We start from the raw sequence: 19,866 nt of genomic DNA, 5'->3' as shown, positions 1-19,866 counted from the left end.
CTTTCAGAATGGGTTCCCTTAATTGTCTTGTTTTTCCATAAATTCTTGTCCAAACAGACATCTGGGTAACAGGACTCTGAGGCAAATAATTTTGGGATAGACAGGCATCTTTACTGCAGGATTGAAAGACTTTGAAGCATTAGCTTAAGTGATTTCTTAGAAAAAGAGTAGGGTTCAGAACCTCCCAAGCCACTAAAAATAATGAGGGGTCCTCCCACAGGGAGTATTTGAGAAAGCAATGCTGCTTTTTTTTTTTTTTTTTTTTGAGAAAGGTAATGTAGCAAGTGATTTTTTAAAAAAGCCTTTGTTATTACAATGAAGAAATGAAATGCTTTCTAAACTGTGGAATCACTACCAACTAAATCAATGTAATAGATCCTAAAGGGCAATAGAATAAAAGAAATAGGTTGGCCCACTTTGACAAAAGTCAGAGTCCATCACGGAGTGTGTGAGTAGAGTGTGCCCGCAGGCTTGTGCCTCAGGTCATGATGGAAAACTCACATCTCTGGGTTGCAGTCCCAGCGTTAAAGGAACTGTCTGAGATCACTTGGCTAGTGAATGAGTCAAGACAGCGAACTGTGCTGGAGCTGAATTTAGGGAAGTTATCTGACCTTCAGGAACTCGGTTTCCTCATCTACAGGGATACAGAGTCCATACTTTCAGGTCATCGCAGGGATTAAAAAGATGATGCAGGTAGGAAAACAGCCAGCTCCAGAAGCCCCTACAAAGTACTCATTTCCTCCTCTCACGTGTACTCAGCCACACTCAAAATCATTTCATTCAGTGGCTAAGGACTTTGGCTTTTATTTGCTAAGCCAGTATTTTCTCAACAAATATATTAAAATAGATCATCAGATCTTATAATTTTTTCATGTTTATTGGTATCTATGAAATCAGGCATCAGGGCGTAGTGGGTAAAGCCACTGCCTGCAGTGCTGGCATCCCATATGGACATTAATTGGAGTCCCAGCTGCTCCACTTCTGATCCAGTTCTCTGCTATGGCCTGGGAAAGCAGTAGAAGATGGCCCAAGTCCTTGGGCCCCTGCACCCACGGGGGAGACCCGGAAGAAGCTCCTGGCTCCTGGCTTTGGATCAGCACAGCTCCGGCCATTGTGTCCAATTGGGGAGTGAACCAGCAGATGGAAGACCTCTCTCTCTCTCTCTCTCTCTCTCTCTCTCTCTCTGCCTCTCCTTCTTTCTCTTTGCAACTATGACTTTCAAACAAATAAATATTTTTTAAAAAATCAGGCATTGTTCCCTTCCTCTTTGATAATTATCTGCTGTTCTTATGTTGTCAAAACTTCAGAGTCCATGGGGTGCTTCTTTCACCGCATCCGCATTTCTGCTGACTTTGGCCCTTTGCTCCTGTGGTTTAGGATGGCCATTTGCACCTGGAATATTGTGGTGATTTCTTTTGATTTTTTTCCTGGCTCATTTCTCCTCAAGCTCTGCCTGCCTCTATTTTAATGTTTCCTAAGAATTGTTTTGTTGTTTTGATCTTGTAATGATCCTCCTACAAGCAGCTAGAAGATTTAGGCAGATTAAAAGCAATGTTCACAGGAGCTGGCTTTGTGGGGTAGCAGGTAAAATTGCTGCCTGTGACATCAGCATCCCATATGGGGGCCAGTTCAAGTCCCGGCTGCCCCTCTTCCAATCCAACTTCCTGCTAATGGCCTGGGAAAAGCAGCACAAGACGGCTCAAATGTCTGGGCCCCTGCATCCACATGGGAGACCCAAATGAAGCCCCTGGCTCCTGGCTTCTGCCTAGCCCAGCCCTGACCATTTCAGTCATCAGGGGGAGTTAACCAGTTGGTGAAAGATCTCTCTCTCTCTGTCTCTCCCTCTCTCTCTGTAACTCTGAATTTCAAATAATAAATAAATCTTAAAACACCCAATGTTCATAGAATTTGTGGAGTGTTTTATCACTGAGAGAATGGTTTCTATATACATTGTCTCTTACCCTTAACAATCACCCCCATTTCATAGATGAAAGAACTGAGGCTCAGAGAAACAACTTGTGCATGTTTTCCATGCTCAAAAGTATTCCACTGAAGGCTCCAATGTCAGTCTGGTCCTCCTTCAATGTTAGTTTGAATATCTCGAAACTCCATAATCAGACAGAGGCACTTCAACATTTTTCCGAACCTAAATGCCAGCCTTATCTCTAGGTATTCCAGTGTTGCAGCCAAACTGGCTTGTCGTCCACCTAGATATTTTGTATTTTCCTATCTGTAATTCATGAGTTTTCTCTGCCTGCCTAGAATGTCTTGTCATCTAACTCTTCTTCCACCAAATCCCATCTCATTGGTCTTTTTCCAACCTATTAATATTCGACATTTGGTTCACCTTTGTGTGTGGGTTTAAACCAATTTTATATTTCCAATTTTAATTTTTATGATATATTCTAAACTCAATAGCACTTTAGGTTGTACACAGTGTCTTATTGTTTTTCTTATTCCCCACAGCACCGAATGGAATTTTTTCCACATAGATGAGCCTCAAAAATTTTATTTAATTTGCAATTAAAACTGAGGACCAATATACCAGTGGCCACACTGGTGGCCACAGAGTGTATCAATGAGTGTTACCAGAGCAGAAACTACTCGTTTTGATTCTTACTCATCAGAATGAGTATTTCCAAAACTGACGCTCTCTAAAGGGGAATGGACTCAGCTAAACGGTCATATACCAAACACCACCAATCAAAACCAAGACACGGAACAAACTATTTCAGGAATTCCCAAGTCTAGCAGAAGAAGGAAAACTAATGCCTATTGTATACACACTGAATTTCACTGGCATAGTCCAGCAGTGCCTGGGACAGTTTACAAAACATCTCCAGATATGTATGACCGTGCTAGTGAAGTGAGAGTTAAGCCAAGGAGACTTCATCTACATATCAGATAAGAAAGGTCCATACTCAAGGCTGAGCGCTTGAACCCATTTCTAATGTGTGCTTTCAGATTCCTGCCTGTAACAATGATAGGTTCTGAGAGGCAGGAGGGAGGAAAGTCTAAGGTGTAGTTTCTGCCCTTAAGAAGCTTAAAAGTTTAGGAGATGGCTCATTTCCTCATTCACAAGTTAAGCCCCTAGCTGTGATAGTCTGTGGATCTGGAGAGACAAGTGAAGCGTAGGTCTTGGCACAGGGTGACATATCTATGCAAAACATCCCAGAATGAGGTCTCTTCCATGTTACAGTAGAGCATGCAGTGGAGACTTGTCAGGTCCATTTTACTGGCAAATGGCTTCGAGAGGAACTGACTTGAATGGGGACTTAAAAGGGGATAAGTGTGTCCCATGCAAACTGGATGGTTAATGGAATTTGTGATTGATGGAATAGCTTTAGAAAATGCAGAAGGTTCTGAAGAAATGCTGGAATGGTGCACATCAGTGAGCCAGACCTCCTGAGCCTCTTAAGCTAAGAGCAGTGTTTTCCTCGCCTGATGAAAGCCATTGATGTATTTTTGAACAAGAAAGTGACAGTGCTGGATGTGCATTTTTAATACAAGATGGGAAAATGTTGGATATGAATTTTTAATATTAGGAAGAAAAAGTGTCATAATTAAGAGTACAAATAATGTGTAAGGGAGCACAGGGAACTCTGAAATAAGTCACGCTCCAGTATGTTAATTTTAAATGTAAAAATAGGTCATAGTATATGTACAAATAAATAATGAGAGGTCCACTAGTCTCTTAGCACCTCTCACCCCTGCTACTCATTCCTAGCCCAGGTGATGCCTGCTTTTCATTCCTTTGGATCCTTTTAGAGTTTCTTCATGTCTGGTAATCTTATAGAAAGTGTATTTTCAACTTATCCCCCCTTTGGTTAAAGAGTATCATGCTACACAAGGTTCTTCTCCTTTTTTACTTAATATATCTTGGTGAACTTGCCATATCCTCTTATTCTGCTTCCACATGCAAGTTTTTTTCTAATAGCTACAGAATATTTCATTATAAGAATATCTCATAACCTATTTAACCAGTTTCCTACATAGAGACACTTAATTTGTTTCCAGTTTTTGGAATTTTGAGAAATGCTGCCCAATTATCCTCCTTAAGCGTTTCTTGTTTTTCTAATATTTTTATCCTCCAGAGGAGGAGCCCTCTTAGGGCAGGGACTATATTTTCCTCATCTTTACTTCCTTGGCTTTAGCTAGAAAGTGCTTAATATATAGTTCTTGAACTAATTCCTTTCTGAATGCATGGTTGGAGAAGAATTGAAGGTCACATCCTTTAAAAGGGATATAATTGTTACTGAGATATAACAGGCTCCCCTCATTCTCTCCCAAAAAAGAAAGAAAACGAAAAGGGAAAAAAATACAGACTGTGGCCAGGAGAACAAAGTAAAGGCTCCATCCAGAGTACTCTACCATACCCTCAGAGCCAGGGGTCATTTTCACCATATGTTTTAGAAAAGACCCCTTGTTATTAAACTTTATGTACCAATTTAACCATCTCATCTTTTATAGAGAGGAAAGAATACTTATACAATTGTCTTATTTGTAATTTTTAAAAATACTGATGAAAACAGAAGGGTGGAAATTATTTTAAACAATGTTTTGTGCTTCTTTAAAGTTGTCATGTTGGCTCAAAGTACCTTTTAAAGACCTTAAAGTTTCGGCCACCAGCATCATGACACCGTGGAAAAAGCCACCACCTGCAATGCCAACATCCCATAGGAGTGCTGTTTTGTGTCCTACTGTTCCACTTCCTAGCCAGCTCCCTGGTAATGCATCTGGGAAAGCTGTGGAAGATGGCTCAAGTGTTTAGGTCCGTGCCACCCATTTGGAAGATCCAGCTGGAGTCCCTGGCTCTTGACTTCGGGTCTGCCCTTCCCAGCCCAGGCCGTTCCAGCCATTTGAGGAAGTGAACCAGCAGATGGAAGATTGTCTCTCTCCCCCCTCCTCGCTTTCTCTCTCTCTCTCTCTCTCGCCCTCTCTCTCTCTCTTTCTCAGTAACTCTGCTTTTCAAATTAAAAAAAAAGAATCTAAAAAAAAAAAAGACCTTAAAATGTCCATATGGAGATCCTCTCCAGCCTCTAAGCAACACCCATGACAAAGGCAACGTGAACTAGCTTCCCACTTTGTACCCAGGAAAGGCTGAGTCACAGCAGCTCTGTGAGTCTGTCTCAGCCGCGGGTTCAGGTCCCTGTCGGTCAGGGGCATGTCTAGGGACAGATGAGTATTTCTGATAACACTTACCTGATTGTGTACATCAGTCAGGGCAATTATTAGTACTAGGAGTTTTCAAAGCTTTTCTGCACAACCTTTATTTTCTCTTCTCTAAATTTACCTGAAAATGTATGTGTTCCCTGTAAGCAGTTCCAAAACAATTTGTTAATGGCACAACACTTTTGAAGTGTAGAGGATTTTAAAAGATTACAAGGAAATTAAATTTTTGCCAGGTTTGTTTTTTTTTTCAACATGTGGACATTTTACCTACTTTTTTAAAATCTGTAATTTGCATAGTGTATATTTTGTGCAAAAGTAAACAGAAATCCTTATGCCCTTAGCTTGTAATACAAGAAGGCCTTGATTTCTTCTCAACCCTGAATCCAGTTCAGAAGGTAGCTGGGTCTCTCTCAGTGAAGTCACACATGCAATAGTTGCATTGCTTTTCTCAAGTTACTCATTTCACAACTTCAATAAAACGACAATCAGGTAGGGCAGCCCTGACTATTTTCTGTATGAGAATCGAATGCTTATCAACTTAACACAGGCCTAGTCATGTATTTTCAATTCATATTAGGAGGCAATGGCATTTTGGCAGAATAAGAGCCACAGTTCTCTCTAGTCTCCAATGCCTACAGTCTATAAGGTTGGAGACAGCCATAAGCGTCTGTGCCCTCACTGTTGTTAAGCAAGGACATGAATTCCTTACTTTGATGTATTTTTGCAGCAGCCATGATAAGCCAGATATGATCTGATGATTTACACTTGATATTTCTGGAACTTACCAGACAGTCGTTTGGCATACAACTTCAGACATAGTTGTAAAAAAACAAAACGTTTTTGAGAAGAGAAAAGCCATAGGATAAAATAACCATAAAGCAATGGTGTACATGGCAAGATTTCTTAACTAGGGTGCAGAGCTGGCTTTGGGTGACCCATGGTCCATTGATATTGTGTGGGAAATTCTGTATATGCCCTTACCTGCATTTTCCTAAGAAACTCATTGTTGAGGTCTTTGAAAGGGTTTCAAAGCTTTCCCTCTCTTCCCCCTAAAAATGAAGGTGCCCAACTCGGGCCCTATTTAGATGATAGATCCGTTACCTTCACTCTTTACTTCTCTTGTCTCTTCTCCCTCAACCCAGTCGTTTGGTCCAAAGGTCTTTTGGCAGAAAATAATGGGAGAAATAGTTCTTGATCAATTCTTGAGTTTTATCTTTTTGATTTTCTAGAAGTCTTTATATAATTTTGGATATAGCTTCCTAGTTTCTCTGAATTCTTTTGTGACAGGGCAAAACCATGTTCTCAGTGTAATGAACATATTTTAGGTACTGTTTGCATTTAGATTTTGCATTTCTTAGCTCACTTTAAAGCTGGAGAGACAACTAATAAAATCTATTCGTAACACTTCTGACAGAAACACTTATTCTGCCCCGAGTTCTTTAGTTTCATTCTGCCTCATTTTATGCTGATTTTCCAGACATGATTAACATCCTTCAGCCACCCAACTCCTAATTTCATGTGCTAAATTAGGGTAGGATTTGGGGTTATATTGTAATTATTTGTGGCCAACAGAGTTAGTCACCATGTGAGAGTCTAGCTGTTTCCAATACTAACAAGCTTTAGCTGCACAGGCTTTAACTGGTCAGAACATAAACAAGAGACTTCAGCCTGCAAAGTCACCTTCAAAAGGTTTTCAAGTTTGTGTTTGCCTTTGAATACTCTTCCTAGAAGTTTTTCTCATTAGTACTTTCTTGCTCTTTTCTAGAATAATCTGGAAGTTTTAAAGCAGTTGATTATTAATATATTTATGTCACTCTATGAAAAATAAATCTTTAAAAAATAAAAATACCAATTCAGATGTTGAATCTTTGGTAAAATTTTGAAAAAATTGTGATTTAAAGGCAATTTCTGTTTGCTGGATGTTTATCTCTTTTACTTCTCCCAGCAACTCAGTAAATCAGACATCACCATCACATTTTACGAATGAGGATTCTGAGGCACAGAGGTTTGGAATCTTGGGTCACCTGCTTGGACATGGCAGAGGGCAAAGCAAGCGCTGGTAAGTCCAAGGCTGGTTCTATCACAGTCCCCGTCTCTTGATTTTTTTTTTTTCACTTAAACTTCCATTAAAGGCAACACTCAAATAGTAAATAGTGAAAAATTCTTTAAAAAAGATAAAAATCAAGAATGAAATTCTCTGGAGAAGGTTCTATCTTCTTTTGTTTTTTCCTATACATGCCTTGGCAGTTTGATGAAACCCTTCTTCAAATGTTTGTAAACAAGTGAAAGAAAGATAAAAAGGATTACAAAAGAAGCCAAAGGTTTTAAAATGCAGTTTTTAGAGAGCTTTAAATGTGTTTAATAAATATTAAACTTCTTTATTATGACATCAAAAATCAAGATTAAAGGATGAGTATAACATCTACTCTAACTTTGAAGTAGAGAAAACTTAAATGACATTTCAAGGTATCCACAAGGACATTAAAGAGATAAAATTATTGAATTTCTGTTGATGCCAAAGTTACAGGTACTTCTATACTAACCACACTGATATGTAGCTTATATTTGCAATGAAAGGAAATGTTATTTTTCACTTAGAGGATATTGAAACTAGTGTTTTTTTTTTTTTTTCCTCATCCAAGTTCATGGACACCAGATATCTGGACTCCAGAACAGATACCTACTCAGGACTCCTAGGCCATGGGATAATAGACCATTTTGCTTGCTTCCAGAAAGTGGTATCACTGGCTTGCTTTCTTCATAAGGGAGAGAAGGGCTACACTTACCTTCCAGAGTCTCGCATTGGACCAGGTTGAGGTAGTCCTGCTGGGTGAGGAGGCTGGCTTTGCAGCCTCGAACCAGGCCCTCCAGGTAGCCATGGTCCACATTGAAGTACAGCTCTGCACTCTCAAGCATGAGGAATGAGATGGTAGCTGATTTAGGCTGAAGTGGCTCTGGAGTCCTGCGTAGCCCCTGAAGACTTGAACTAGTCTGGGAAAAGTGCTAGTAGTTATCAGGTGACCGGAGCAATCTCTCAGCTGACGGTCAGGGTTTTTGTGACTAGTTTCCTCCGGTTTCAGTGGCTTTCAACACAGTGTGGTTGGCCCTGTTTTTACAGCAACAGTGAGTCAGCCAGAGGATCGAGGAAAACCCAGGGCAGGCGCAGACCACTGCCAGGAGAAGGAGGTGGGAGGGTGGATACAGGTTCACCTCTTACGCTCCCACAGCACTGGCTCTCCCAGTGTTGCCATTGGGAGATTTCAAACACTTGAATGTTTTGTAAACATCCCTACCCTTGGCTGAGCTTTCAATTATAGATCATATCTGTTCTGCATTTCTTGCAATTTTAAGATTTTAATTAAAAGATAATTTAATGTACTATATAGATGAGAAAGGAGCAGGTAGTTTGAAAGATCAATTCCACCATAGAACGTGTTTGTAAAACAAATGATTACTGTTGTTGTGTTTTTTGTTTTTTGTTTTTTGTTTTTTTTTTTTTTTTTTTTTTTTTGACAGGCAGAGTAGACAGAGTAGACAGTGAGAAAGAGAGACAGAGAGAAAGGTCTTCCTTTTGCCATTGGTTCACCCTCCAATGGCCGCCACAGCCGGCGCACCGCGCCGATCCGAAGGCAGGAGCCAGGTGCTTCTCCTGGTCTCCCATGGGGTGCAGGGCCCAAGCACTTGGGCCATCCTCCACTGCACTCCCTGGCCACAGCAGAGAGCTGGCCTGGAAGAGGGGCAACTGGGATAGAATCCGGCGCCCCGACCGGGACTAGAACCCGGTGTGCCCGCGCCGCAAGGTGGAGGATTAGCCTATTGAGCCGTGGCGCCGGCGATTACTGTTGTTTTAAAACTGCCAAAGGTTGGTAGCTGCTTCCACTTAGTGTAGGGGCAGATTCCAGCAATTTGGGAAGCAGATGCATAGCATATCACTGCCTTTGCAAAATCTGACTATTGACAAAGCACTCTACATTTTCTGCTTCCAATTTGAATCTTATGATTAGTCTGAGATGTGTATGTACACACAGTATTATTATTTTGGTGACAGATAAGGAATGGCTGTAATGTAGTAAATATTTAATGAAACCACAACATGATTGTTGAGTTTAATGTTCCAAAAAGGAGTTGCCAAGATGGAGTTCATGGTTCCGGGCTTTGGCCTGACCCAGACCTGGCTTTTGCAGCTGTTTGGAAAGTGAACCAGCAGGTAGAAGATTTGCATCTCTCCCTTTCTTTCTGTCTCTCTGCCTTCTAAATGATTGAATCTTTAAAAAAAAAAAAAAACCTGAAATAATTCTGAATAATATTTGCATATATACTGTTTCATATTTGTGTCAAGTCCTCAACTGGAGTAAAGGTGCCAGAAAATCTCTGGTCTGTCTTAGTATTTCCAAACTGTTCGGGAGAAGCTAAATAAGAGTGAATCAATTGTGAAGAATTCTGCTTTAGTTATTGAAAATTAGAAAGAATCAAATGTAACTTCCACAGTGCCCAGGCTTTGAAAGTGATCAATAAATAGTAGAGGCTCTTATTATTATGTCATCATTATCTATCCCTTCCCCTACAACTCCACCATGCTCAAATATCCTGATTTTATGTTGAATCATGTGACTTATTGATCACTTTTGTAGCTCTAAAGATGACTGTATATCAGCAGTATTATATAGTTCAAACCAATAAATTATAAAAAGAAATGTATATTCTCCTAATTACTCTATGTTTTACTAAATTTATGCACTTGAGGTTACTATGTTTGTTGTGTCTGTGTGATAGATAATCAATATCATGATGTGCTATTATGCATCTCTGGGTTTAATCATAGTATGATGATAGCTTGCAGCCAATAATTATGGGAAGTTTATACTATGAAATATGTAAATGCTACACTTTAGGGCTTGATTTATTATTTGGTTGATTATACAATGTTAAAAAAGTGGTAGAGAAAATGTTAATAAAGAATTAAATTTAAAACTTTGTGGTTGGGGCTGACACTGTGCAGTAGTAGGCTAAGCCTCCACCTATGGTGCTGGCACCCCAAATGGGCACTAGTTCATGTCCCAGCTGCTCCTCTTCTGATCCAGCTCTCTGATTATGGCCTGAGAAATCAGTGGAAGATGGCTCAAGTGCTTGGGCCCCTGCACCCACATGGGAGACCTGGAAGAAGCTCCTGGCTCCTGGCTTTGGATTGGCTCAGCTCCAGCCATTGCAGCCATTTGGGGAGTGAACCAGCAAATGGAAGACCTTCTTCTGTCTCTCCCTCTCTCTGTCTGTTACTCTACTTCTCAAATAAATAAATGAAATCTTTAAAAATTATGTGGTGTCTATAACCAAACATTATGATTGCAAAATATGAAGAAATATTCTTCCAGTTTTAAAATTATGAACTGAAATTCTGAATATGTCTTCAGTGTCTTTAGTACTGTCACAGCTAGTGCCCTGAGCAGTTCAGAAATCTTTATTCTGATTCATTTCTAGTTCAAAACTCTAAAACCTTTGATGCTCTCTGAAGTTGTCTTTCAGGATTTTGGTCATATTCCAGGCAGAAATGCAATCACCAGCCTCCCTGGACTGGTCCAGGTTCTCCTGCAAGAGAAGTGCACGTGGCTCAATAAGTATCCAAAGGTCACCCTTTGCTCCATTTTAATGCTAGAATCTGCACCCCAAGAGGAACTTAAGACTTATTGCCATACCACACAACCTGTGTTGGAGCATGTTTCTAAACTGTGTGTGTTTGAACTTGCACCCACTTCTGCATGTGAGGAGAACATCCCTCCTAAATATTCATTTTCTCCTAAATTGGAACAGATTCATCATTTCCCCTGCTCATGGAGTCACAGGTTTGGAAATTATTCCTGTTGTCTCCTTATTTGCTGCAAATCAGTTATTTTGTATGACAATAAATGTAAATAAAACTATCAACCAACATTTATGTTGGAGATACACTTGTTAATGAGTCGCAACCATAGATTGACTACATATGTAAGAACTGGACAACAATAATCAATCAAAGTCTTGTGAAAATCAATGGACTATATGTAATTTTTAATAAAGGGCATTACATTATTATTTTTATAAGTCAGGTGCTGCATATCATTTTTCTCAGTAAGATTTTTAATAAACATGCATAGCCTTCCTTTTAGCTATCCAGTTGGTAAGCATGTATATTGTAAGATCTTCACAAATTGGCCTAGAAACAGGTAAAAGAAAACTGAATTTGTTTTCTGTGTGCAAAACATGTTTTTAGTTCACCATATTTCACAATTACTTATCTATTCCAGAAACTAATAACAGCTCTTGCTTTCCTTTAAACTTGCTTTTCTTGTCAAGCCTTTATATAATGGGAAGTTTCTGTCATATACAAAAGTAAAGAAAGTAGTGCCCATGTGCTCATAACCCATTTCCAAAAATGATATATTTTAGATTAAACTTGTTTAATCTATACTCTCACACAATGGATTATTTTGATACCTATATCAGACATCATATCATATAATTATATCCATATTCAATATGTGTCTCTGAAAGACAAGAACCCTTTCTAAAATCACAGCCAGAAAGTCATAATATCTGACACTGAATAATAAGTTCTCTTTTAAAATTTTATTTATTTGAAAGACAGAGCAGAGAGAAAGACAAGTCTTCTATCTGCTGGTTCACTCCCCAAATGGCTGTAACAGCTGGAGCTGAGCCAATCTGAAGCCAGGAGCCAGAGTTTCTTCCAGGTCTTCTGTGTAGGTGCAGAGGTCCATGGAATTGGGCCATCTTCTGCTGTTTTCCCAGGCACATTATCAGGGTGCTGGATCAGATGTGCAGCAGCCAGGACTCGAAATGGTGTCCATATAGGATGCCGGTGCTGCAAGCCAGGATTTTAACCTGCTGTGCTGCAGCATTGGACCCATAATTTCTTAATATTTATATTAATTATTTTATAAGGAAATATATAAACTATAAAAATGAATATAATGTAGCATATTTCAAATTCCCTACCATATTTTATACTATAGGATGGTACTTCCAAAAGTTTATGGCAAAATTGGACATGTATTTCAGTTTAGTAGTTAAGATGCTGGTTAAGATACCTACAGCCCACCTTGGAGTGCCTGTGTTTGATTCCTGGCTCTGGTTCCTGATTCCAGCTTCCTACCAGTGCAGATCCTGGGAGGCAGCAGGTGATGGCTCAAGTAATTGCATCTTTGCCACTCATGTGGGAAACACGGATTGAGTTCCCGGCTGTTGCAGGCATCTGTGGAGGGAACCAGCAGTAGGAAGCTCTGTATCTTTCCCTATCTTTGTTTCTGTCTCTCTTTCTCTCAGATTAGGAAGAAAATAAATAATCTTTGGTAAGTTTGTGGAAAAATTGAATTAAAAGGTAAAACTTATTTTGGCACATATAATTCTGAAATTCATGTGTTGTTTTTTCATATTATGCCTTCTCCATGACCTTTTTGGAGATATCTTGTATGTAGAGACACATTCTGATGTTTTCTTGAAATGACAGATCTATTGTCTGTGCTAATATGAAGTTGATGGATGAGGTAGGCAACCTTTCTCTTGCCCTTCATGCTATCTTTCTAACTTGGCAGAAGCAAGAATGTCTCATTTCTGTGAGAGGAATTCGTCAAAAATGAGATCGAGCTCATGAACGATGAGAGGAAACCTAACACAGTGACAAGATCTGGAGCTTGTAAAGGAGTCCTTACAGTAGAGACAAAAAAAGAAATTTAATTTCAGTGTCTAAACTAGCAATGATGTGTAGGCGAGTGGGAGTGGGAGCATGACAGGCATGCATGGGTTTAACTCATGTCCTCTGAGCACCAGTGTTTTTATGCATAAAAAGGGAACAACGATACAGCAGATGTTGTAAGGATTGAATGAGATAATCCTAAAAATGATCAGCACATGGGAGCATGAGCACTAAATACTTCATAAAATGAACCTACTGCAGTGCTCATCCTCTTCCTCCTGTAACTGCAAACCATGGTCATCCCAATCACTTAAGACTAGATTGAGCTCCTTAAGGCTAAGCACAGCACCTAGTCCACTTTTCTCTCCTTCAGGTGTTCAGTAGTATGCCTTGTGGGATGCAGATATTCAATGGCTATTTCCTTTGTACAGTCAGGTTTCTTTTTTTTTTTTTTTGATAGGCAGAGTGGACAGTGAGAGAGAGAGAGAGACAGAGAGAAAGGACTTCCTTTGCCGTTGGTTCACCCTCCAATGTCTGCCGTGGCTGGCGTGCTGCGGCTGGTGCACCGCGTTGATCCGATGGCAGGAGCCAGGTACTTATCCTGGTCTCCTATGGGGTACAGGGCCCAAGCACTTGGGCCATCCTCCATTGCACTCCCTGGCCACAGCAGAGAGCTGGCCTGGAAGAGGGGCAACCGGACAGAATCCGGCGCCCCGACCGGGACTAGAACCCGGTGTGCTGGCGCTGCAAGGCGGAGGATTAGCCTAGTGAGCCGTGGCGCCGGCCATACAGTCAGGTTTCTAAAACAACTGAAAATTGTTCTCAAAGAACATTTAATTCCAGGTACCTCTAGGAAACACTACATTTGGTAGGTGTATCTGAATAGTAAGGTGGTATACATACACATATCATGGTAAATGTGTGCATATCTGTGTAAGACATGTAGGATTTATTGTGACTTTCTGTCAAGTATAAGAGTCTCCAAGAGTCATTGGTTTCACAGCATTAGAGGATCTATTTATCCTTCCAAAGAATGAAGATATTCCTTGGGTGAGATATGATGTCTGTTATTCTGGCATAAAATGTTTCCTTCCAGATGGATTATGTTCTCCAGTGTACAGGGAGGAAGCCAAGGAGGTCAAAGCTGCCACCTGAGAATGGTCCTCTGGATGTCTGAGACGTGTGAAGGCAAGCCAGCACCTTGCTGGACCCTGACCTGCTTGTCAAGATGGCAGCACTAACTACCCTCACATAGCCCCCGGGAGGGTTTGTAGAGGCAGAGTGTTGTGTAGGAGGTGCCATTGAGTAGACCCAAGATGTCATCCATAGTGACAAAGTCAAAGGCCAAGCCAAAGCCTCTTTCTATAAAGTTACCAGTACTTTAACAAAACAAAAAACATTTGAACTTTGCATTCAAGCATATACAAAAGAAAATCCTACTATAATTAACCTAGGTGTATGGATCACCTAGCTTCAATAATTACACTCTTGGTGGAGGCATTGTGGCAGAGTAAGTTAAGCTGCTGCTTAGATGTCTGCCTTGGGATATCTGTTACTAGAGATATCTGAGTGCCTGATTTGAATCTGACTTCTGCTTCCAATCCAACTTCCTGCTAATGCAAACCTTGGGAGGAAACAGATGATGGCTCAAGTATTTGAGTCTCTGTCACCTACATGGGAGACCTGGACGGAGTTCCTGGCTCTTGGCTTTGGCCTGACCCAGCCCTGGTTATTGCAGGCATTTAGAGAGTTGAACCATTAGATAGAAGAACTCTCTTTATCTCCCTCTCTTTCTCTCTCTCTCTCTTTCTTTCTCTCTCCCTTCCAAATAAATGAAGATAACTAAGTAAATATTTAAAAAGAATTGTAGAATACCTTTTCAATAATTAAAAATAATAATTATTATCCACTTATGACCAATCTTGGTTCAGCTATACCAGGGACCCAAAACTTTCTCTGTAGGATCAGATAGTAAATATTTTAGGCTTTGTGAGTCATGCCGTCTTTGTCAAAACTGTTCAACTCCATTATTGTGGTAGGGAAACATTCATAGACCACATGCAAATAAATGAACATGACTGTGTTTCAATGAAACTTTATTGGCAAAAACATTTGATGGGCAAGCTTTGGTCTCTGGGCTGTAATTTGCCAGTCCCTGATCTATAAATTTATTCACTCCATCGCTACTCTGAATTATTTTCAAATAAATCCAACGTGTATTATTTTACTCATATTTCAGTAAGGATCTCAAAGATAAAGACATTTTTACAGCGAAAACACAATTAGCATATTTAAATTCCAGCAAATGCTCAATCATTAATTGCTTCATAATGTTTATTAGTTTTTTGAATGAGAAGACACTAAAATTGGCTTACACATCTCTTTTTTTAAAAATATTTATTTATTTATTTGAAAGGCAGACTTACAGAGAGGCAGAGGCAGAGAGAGAGAGAGAGAGAGAGAGAGAGAGAGAAAGTCTTTCATCTTCTGGTTCATTTCCCAGATGGTGGTAATGGCCAGAGCTATGCTGATCTGAAGGCAGGAGCCAGGAGCTTTTTCCAGGTCTCCCACACGGGTGCAGGGGCCCAAGGACTTGGGCCATTTTCCACTTCTTTTCCAGGCCATAACAGAGAGCTGGATTGGAAGTGGAGCAGCTAGGACTTGAACCAGCACCCAATATGGGATGCTGGCACTGCAGGTGGTGGGTTTACCAGCTAAGCCACAGTACCATCCCCTTAACTTTCTTTAAGATATACTTTCCATCACCCTAGACCTGCTTTTTAAAGAAACTAGGTCACACAGCCTAGGGAATTTTTCACTGATTAGAATTTGCTGACTGCATCTTGAGGTATCATTTAACTGGTTGCTCTGTCCCCTATAATTCCTATAAATTAATATTTAGATCTGGAAGCTAGATCATTTTTTAAAGAATTATTTTTTTATTTGAAAGTCAGAGTTATACAGAGAGAGGAGAAGCAGAGAGAGAAGTCTTCTATCTGCTGGTTCACTCCCCAATTGGCTGCAATGGCCAGAGTTGTGCCGATCCGAAGCCAGGAGCCAGGAGCCAGGAGCCTCTTCCAGGTCTCCTACACGGGCACAGGGGCCCAAGGACTTGGGCCATCTTGTACTGCTATCCCAGGCCATAGCAGAGAGCTGGATCAGAAGTGGAGCAGCGGGGACTCCAACTGGGGCCCAAATGGGATGCTGGCGCTTCAGGCCAGGGCGTTAACCCACTGCGCCACAGCGCCGGCCCCGCTAGATCACTTCTATATTGAGCTCCTGGTTCCCTGATTCTGCCTAAGCCAGAGGCCATTTTGGACAGTCGAGGAGTGAACCACTGCATGGGAACTCTCCCTCTCTCAGTCTAGATGATTTTTTGTGAAAAAAAGCTCATGGCAGTACTGAATACTTCCATCAGGACACATGCAACGTCTCTTACTTTTTAAAACTAAAGCAACTGCCTGCGGTGCCAGCACCCTGGGTTCTAGTCCCAGTTGGGGCACCGGATTCTGTCCCAGTTGCTCCTCTTCCAGTCCAGCTCTCTGCTGTGGCCTGGGAAGGCAGTGGAGGATGGCCCAAGTCCTTGGGCCCTGCACCCGCATGGGACACCAGGAGGAAGCACCTGGCTTGGCTTCTGACTGGGGCAGCGCGCCAGCCGTGGCGACCATTTTTGGGGGGGTGAACCAACAGAAGGAAGACCTTTCTCTCTGTCTCTCTCTCTCTCACTGTCTAACTCTGCCTGTAAAAAAAAAAAAAAAAAAAAAAAAAAAAAAAAAAAAAAAAAAAAAAAACTAAAGCAACCAGTTATGATCACCACCTAGATCCAGGAAAAACAAATTGATTATATTTTGGTTTATAATTTTTCTTCACTTATTAACTAGAGTACCTCCATAAAAAGAAGCATTTGAGGGTAGGCATTTGGCCTAGTGGTTAAGATGCCCATGTCCCATATCACAGTACCAAGGTTGGATACCTGCCTCTGCTTCTGATTCCAGCTTCCTGCTGGTGTAGATCTTGGGAGGTGTGGGGAGCAACTGGGAGCAACTCGGACTAGACTAAGTTACTGGAATTAAGACTTATTCTATGCATCTGCTCTCCCACAATATGGCGCTGAGAAGGAAGAAACAGCTTCTACACAGCTGCCTCCAGTTCAACCAATAAACTGTAGGACCTGCTCCTGATTGGAGGAGAGCAGCGTACTCGGCGTGTGGGTAGCAGAGTTGGGATTGGTGGAAGAGGACTATAAAGGAGGAGAGAGACAACATGCACGAGGAACATCTATCTGAAGGAACACCTGTGCAGCCCCCGAGAGAGCCGGCCGGCGGCGTGCCGCTCCCCTGCGGAAGTGGGGAAAGTGGCAGGGGGCCCGCCCCTCCACGGAGGTGGAGGGATGGTAGCCAACCCGGGAAGAACCAGCAGCAAACCCGGGGAGGGCCGAGCAGACAAAAGAACAGCGCAGGGTCCTGTGTCATTCCTCCACGAAGACGGGGAGTGACAGGGAGGCAGCAGTGATGGCGGAGTTATTGAGTTGCTTCCATCCACATGGGAGACCTGGGTTAAGCACCCATCTCCCCACTTTGGTTTCAGCCCAGCCCTAGACATAGTGGGCATTTAGGGAGAGAACAAGTGACCAGGAACTCATTATGTCTGTCTCTGCCTCTCAGATAAATACACAAAAATTTCAAAAAAGAAATATTTTTTTTTAAATTTCAAATCAGAGACATTTTTATTTACCTAATGAACTTGAATAATCTTGAAATATTTTATAGGTGATTAATGTGTAAAAATGTATTAAAATTCATTATATTATCTAATTGGAATTTTTTTTTAACTTTTATTTAATGAATATAAATTTCCAAAGTACGAATTATGGATTACAATGGCTTCCCCCCCATACCGTCCCTCCCACCCACAACCCTCCCCTTTCCCACTCCCTCTCCCCTTCCATTCACATCAAGATTCATTTTCGATTATCTTAATATACAGAAGATCAGCTTAGTATACATTAAGTAAGGATTTCAACAGTTTGCTCCCACACAGAAACATAAAGTGAAAAATAATAGATGATTTTTTTTAAATGATGATGAAATCAGATCAGACCTATTGTCATGTTTAATCCCAGTGAGAGTCAAGTTGGGAGTTGATAGTTTCTTTTTCTTTTCTTTTTTTTTTTTTTTACAGAGGATCAGTTTAGTATGCATTAAGTAAAGATTTCAACAGTTTGCACCCCCATAGAAACACAAAGTGAAATATATTGTTTGAGTACTCGTTATAGCATTAAATCTCAATGCACAGCACATTAAGGACAGAGATCCTACATGAGGAGTAAGTGCACAGTGACTCCTGTTGTTGACTTTACCAATTGACACTCCTGTCTATGGCATCAGTAATCTCCCTATGCTCCAGTCATGAGTTTCCAAGGCTATGGAAGCCCTCTGAGTTCTCCGATTCTTATCTTGTTTAGACAAGGTCATAGTCAAAGTGGAGGTTCTCTCCTCCCTTCAGAGAAAGGTACCTCCTTCTTTGAAGACCTGTTCTTTCCACTGAGATCTCACTCACAGAGATCTTTTGCCAGAGTGTCTTGGCTTTCCATGCCTGAAATACTCTCATGGGCTTTTCAGCCAGATCTGAATGCCTTTAGGGCTGATTCTGAGGCCAGAGTGCTATTTAGGACATCTGCCATTCTATGAGTCTGCTGAGTATCTCACTTCCCATGTTGGATCACTCTCCCCTAAAAAAGAAATATTCTGACATCAATTGTTAGTTATCCTAGCTTACAGTTTGTATAGGAAATGGAGAGTAAATACCTAATGTGTTCCATTTCCTTACCAGATTTAGATAATGAATTGGTTCTCTAGTATCCCCCAAGAGTGAGAAACAAAGTTTTTTTTTTAAATAAAAAAGTTGTTAATGTGTATTTAAACAGTCAACATATTCTTTTGCTGTAAGTCTGATAGCTGTTCATAGTTTCCTTACTTTCCATAACAACAGGATGTTTCCTGCATATTTTGTAGAATTTTTCCCAGACCTAGAATCAGTTATTTCTCTGAAAAGCTCTGATTTAATCTTGTAGCTTTTATTTCCACTCCAGCTTTTTTGAGGTATACTTGACAAATAAAATTTGAATGCATTTACTACTTAGAACATAAATTTTTGATGTATGTATACCTTGTGAAATCATTCAAACTAGCTAATTACCCTATTCATCACTTCACAAAATTCTATTTTTTTTTTTTTGCTGTTATAGTGAGACTTCTAAGATTTACTCTCAAGAAATTTCAAGAACACAATACAGTATTGTTAATTATAATCCTCACACTGTGGATAGATCCCCAGAGCTTATTGCTTCTAAAACTGAACATTGTACCCTTTGCTCAGCATCTCCCCTTTTCCTTCACCTACCAACCCCTGGCAACCGCCATTCTAATTCTACTCTTTGTCTCTATGAGGCCGAAGTTTTCAGATTTCACAGATAAGTGAGATAGTCCAGTATTTGTCTTTCTAATCTTGCTTCTGGATATAGATCCTAAAGAAATGAAATCAGGCCGGCGCGATGGCTCAATAGGCTAATTCTCCGTCTTGCAGCGCCGGCACACCGGGTTCTAGTCCCGGTCGGGGCGCTGGATTCTGTCCCGGTTGCCCCTCTTCCAGGCCAGCTCTCTGCTGTGGCCAGGGAGTGCAGTGGAGGATGGCCCAAGTGCTTGGGCCCTGCACCCCATGGGAGACCAGGATAAGTACCCGCTCCTGCCATCGGATCAGCGCGGTACGCCAGCCGCAGCGCGCCAGCCGTGACGGCCATTGGAGGGTGAACCAACGGCAAAAGGAAGACCTTTCTCTCTGTCTCTCACTCTCTCACTATCCACTCTGCCTGTAAAAAAAAGAAAGAAAGAAAGAAAGAAAGAAAGAAAGAAAGAAAGAAAGAAAGAAAGAAAGAAAGAAAGAAAGAAAGAAAGAAAGAAATGAAATCAGTATCTCAAAGAGATACCTGCACTTCCAAGTTCATCACAGTC

The 19,866-nt window shown here is 40.9% G+C and overlaps 1 protein-coding gene across 1 annotated transcript in view; it reads right to left on the bottom strand.

The window, feature by feature from the left end:
• The window catches only part of ATP6V0D2 (ATPase H+ transporting V0 subunit d2), a 55,739-nt gene extending 47,490 nt beyond the window's left edge, over positions 1-8,249 (bottom strand). Inside the window, exon 1 of the mRNA XM_002710673.6 lies at positions 7,959-8,249. Coding sequence (XP_002710719.1) covers positions 7,959-8,088 — 130 coding nt within the window. The 5' untranslated portion in view covers positions 8,089-8,249. The remainder of the gene's footprint in view (positions 1-7,958) is intronic.
• Between the last annotated feature and the right edge of the window lie 11,617 nt (positions 8,250-19,866).

Source organism: Oryctolagus cuniculus, chromosome 6, assembly GCF_051225735.1.
Source record: "Oryctolagus cuniculus isolate XC-2025 breed Fujian yellow rabbit chromosome 6, ASM5122573v1, whole genome shotgun sequence".
NCBI classification, from domain to species: Eukaryota; Metazoa; Chordata; class Mammalia; order Lagomorpha; family Leporidae; genus Oryctolagus; species Oryctolagus cuniculus.
The sequence above is the reverse complement of the archived record's forward strand: the minus strand, read 5'-3'. Positions and strand labels throughout refer to the sequence as shown.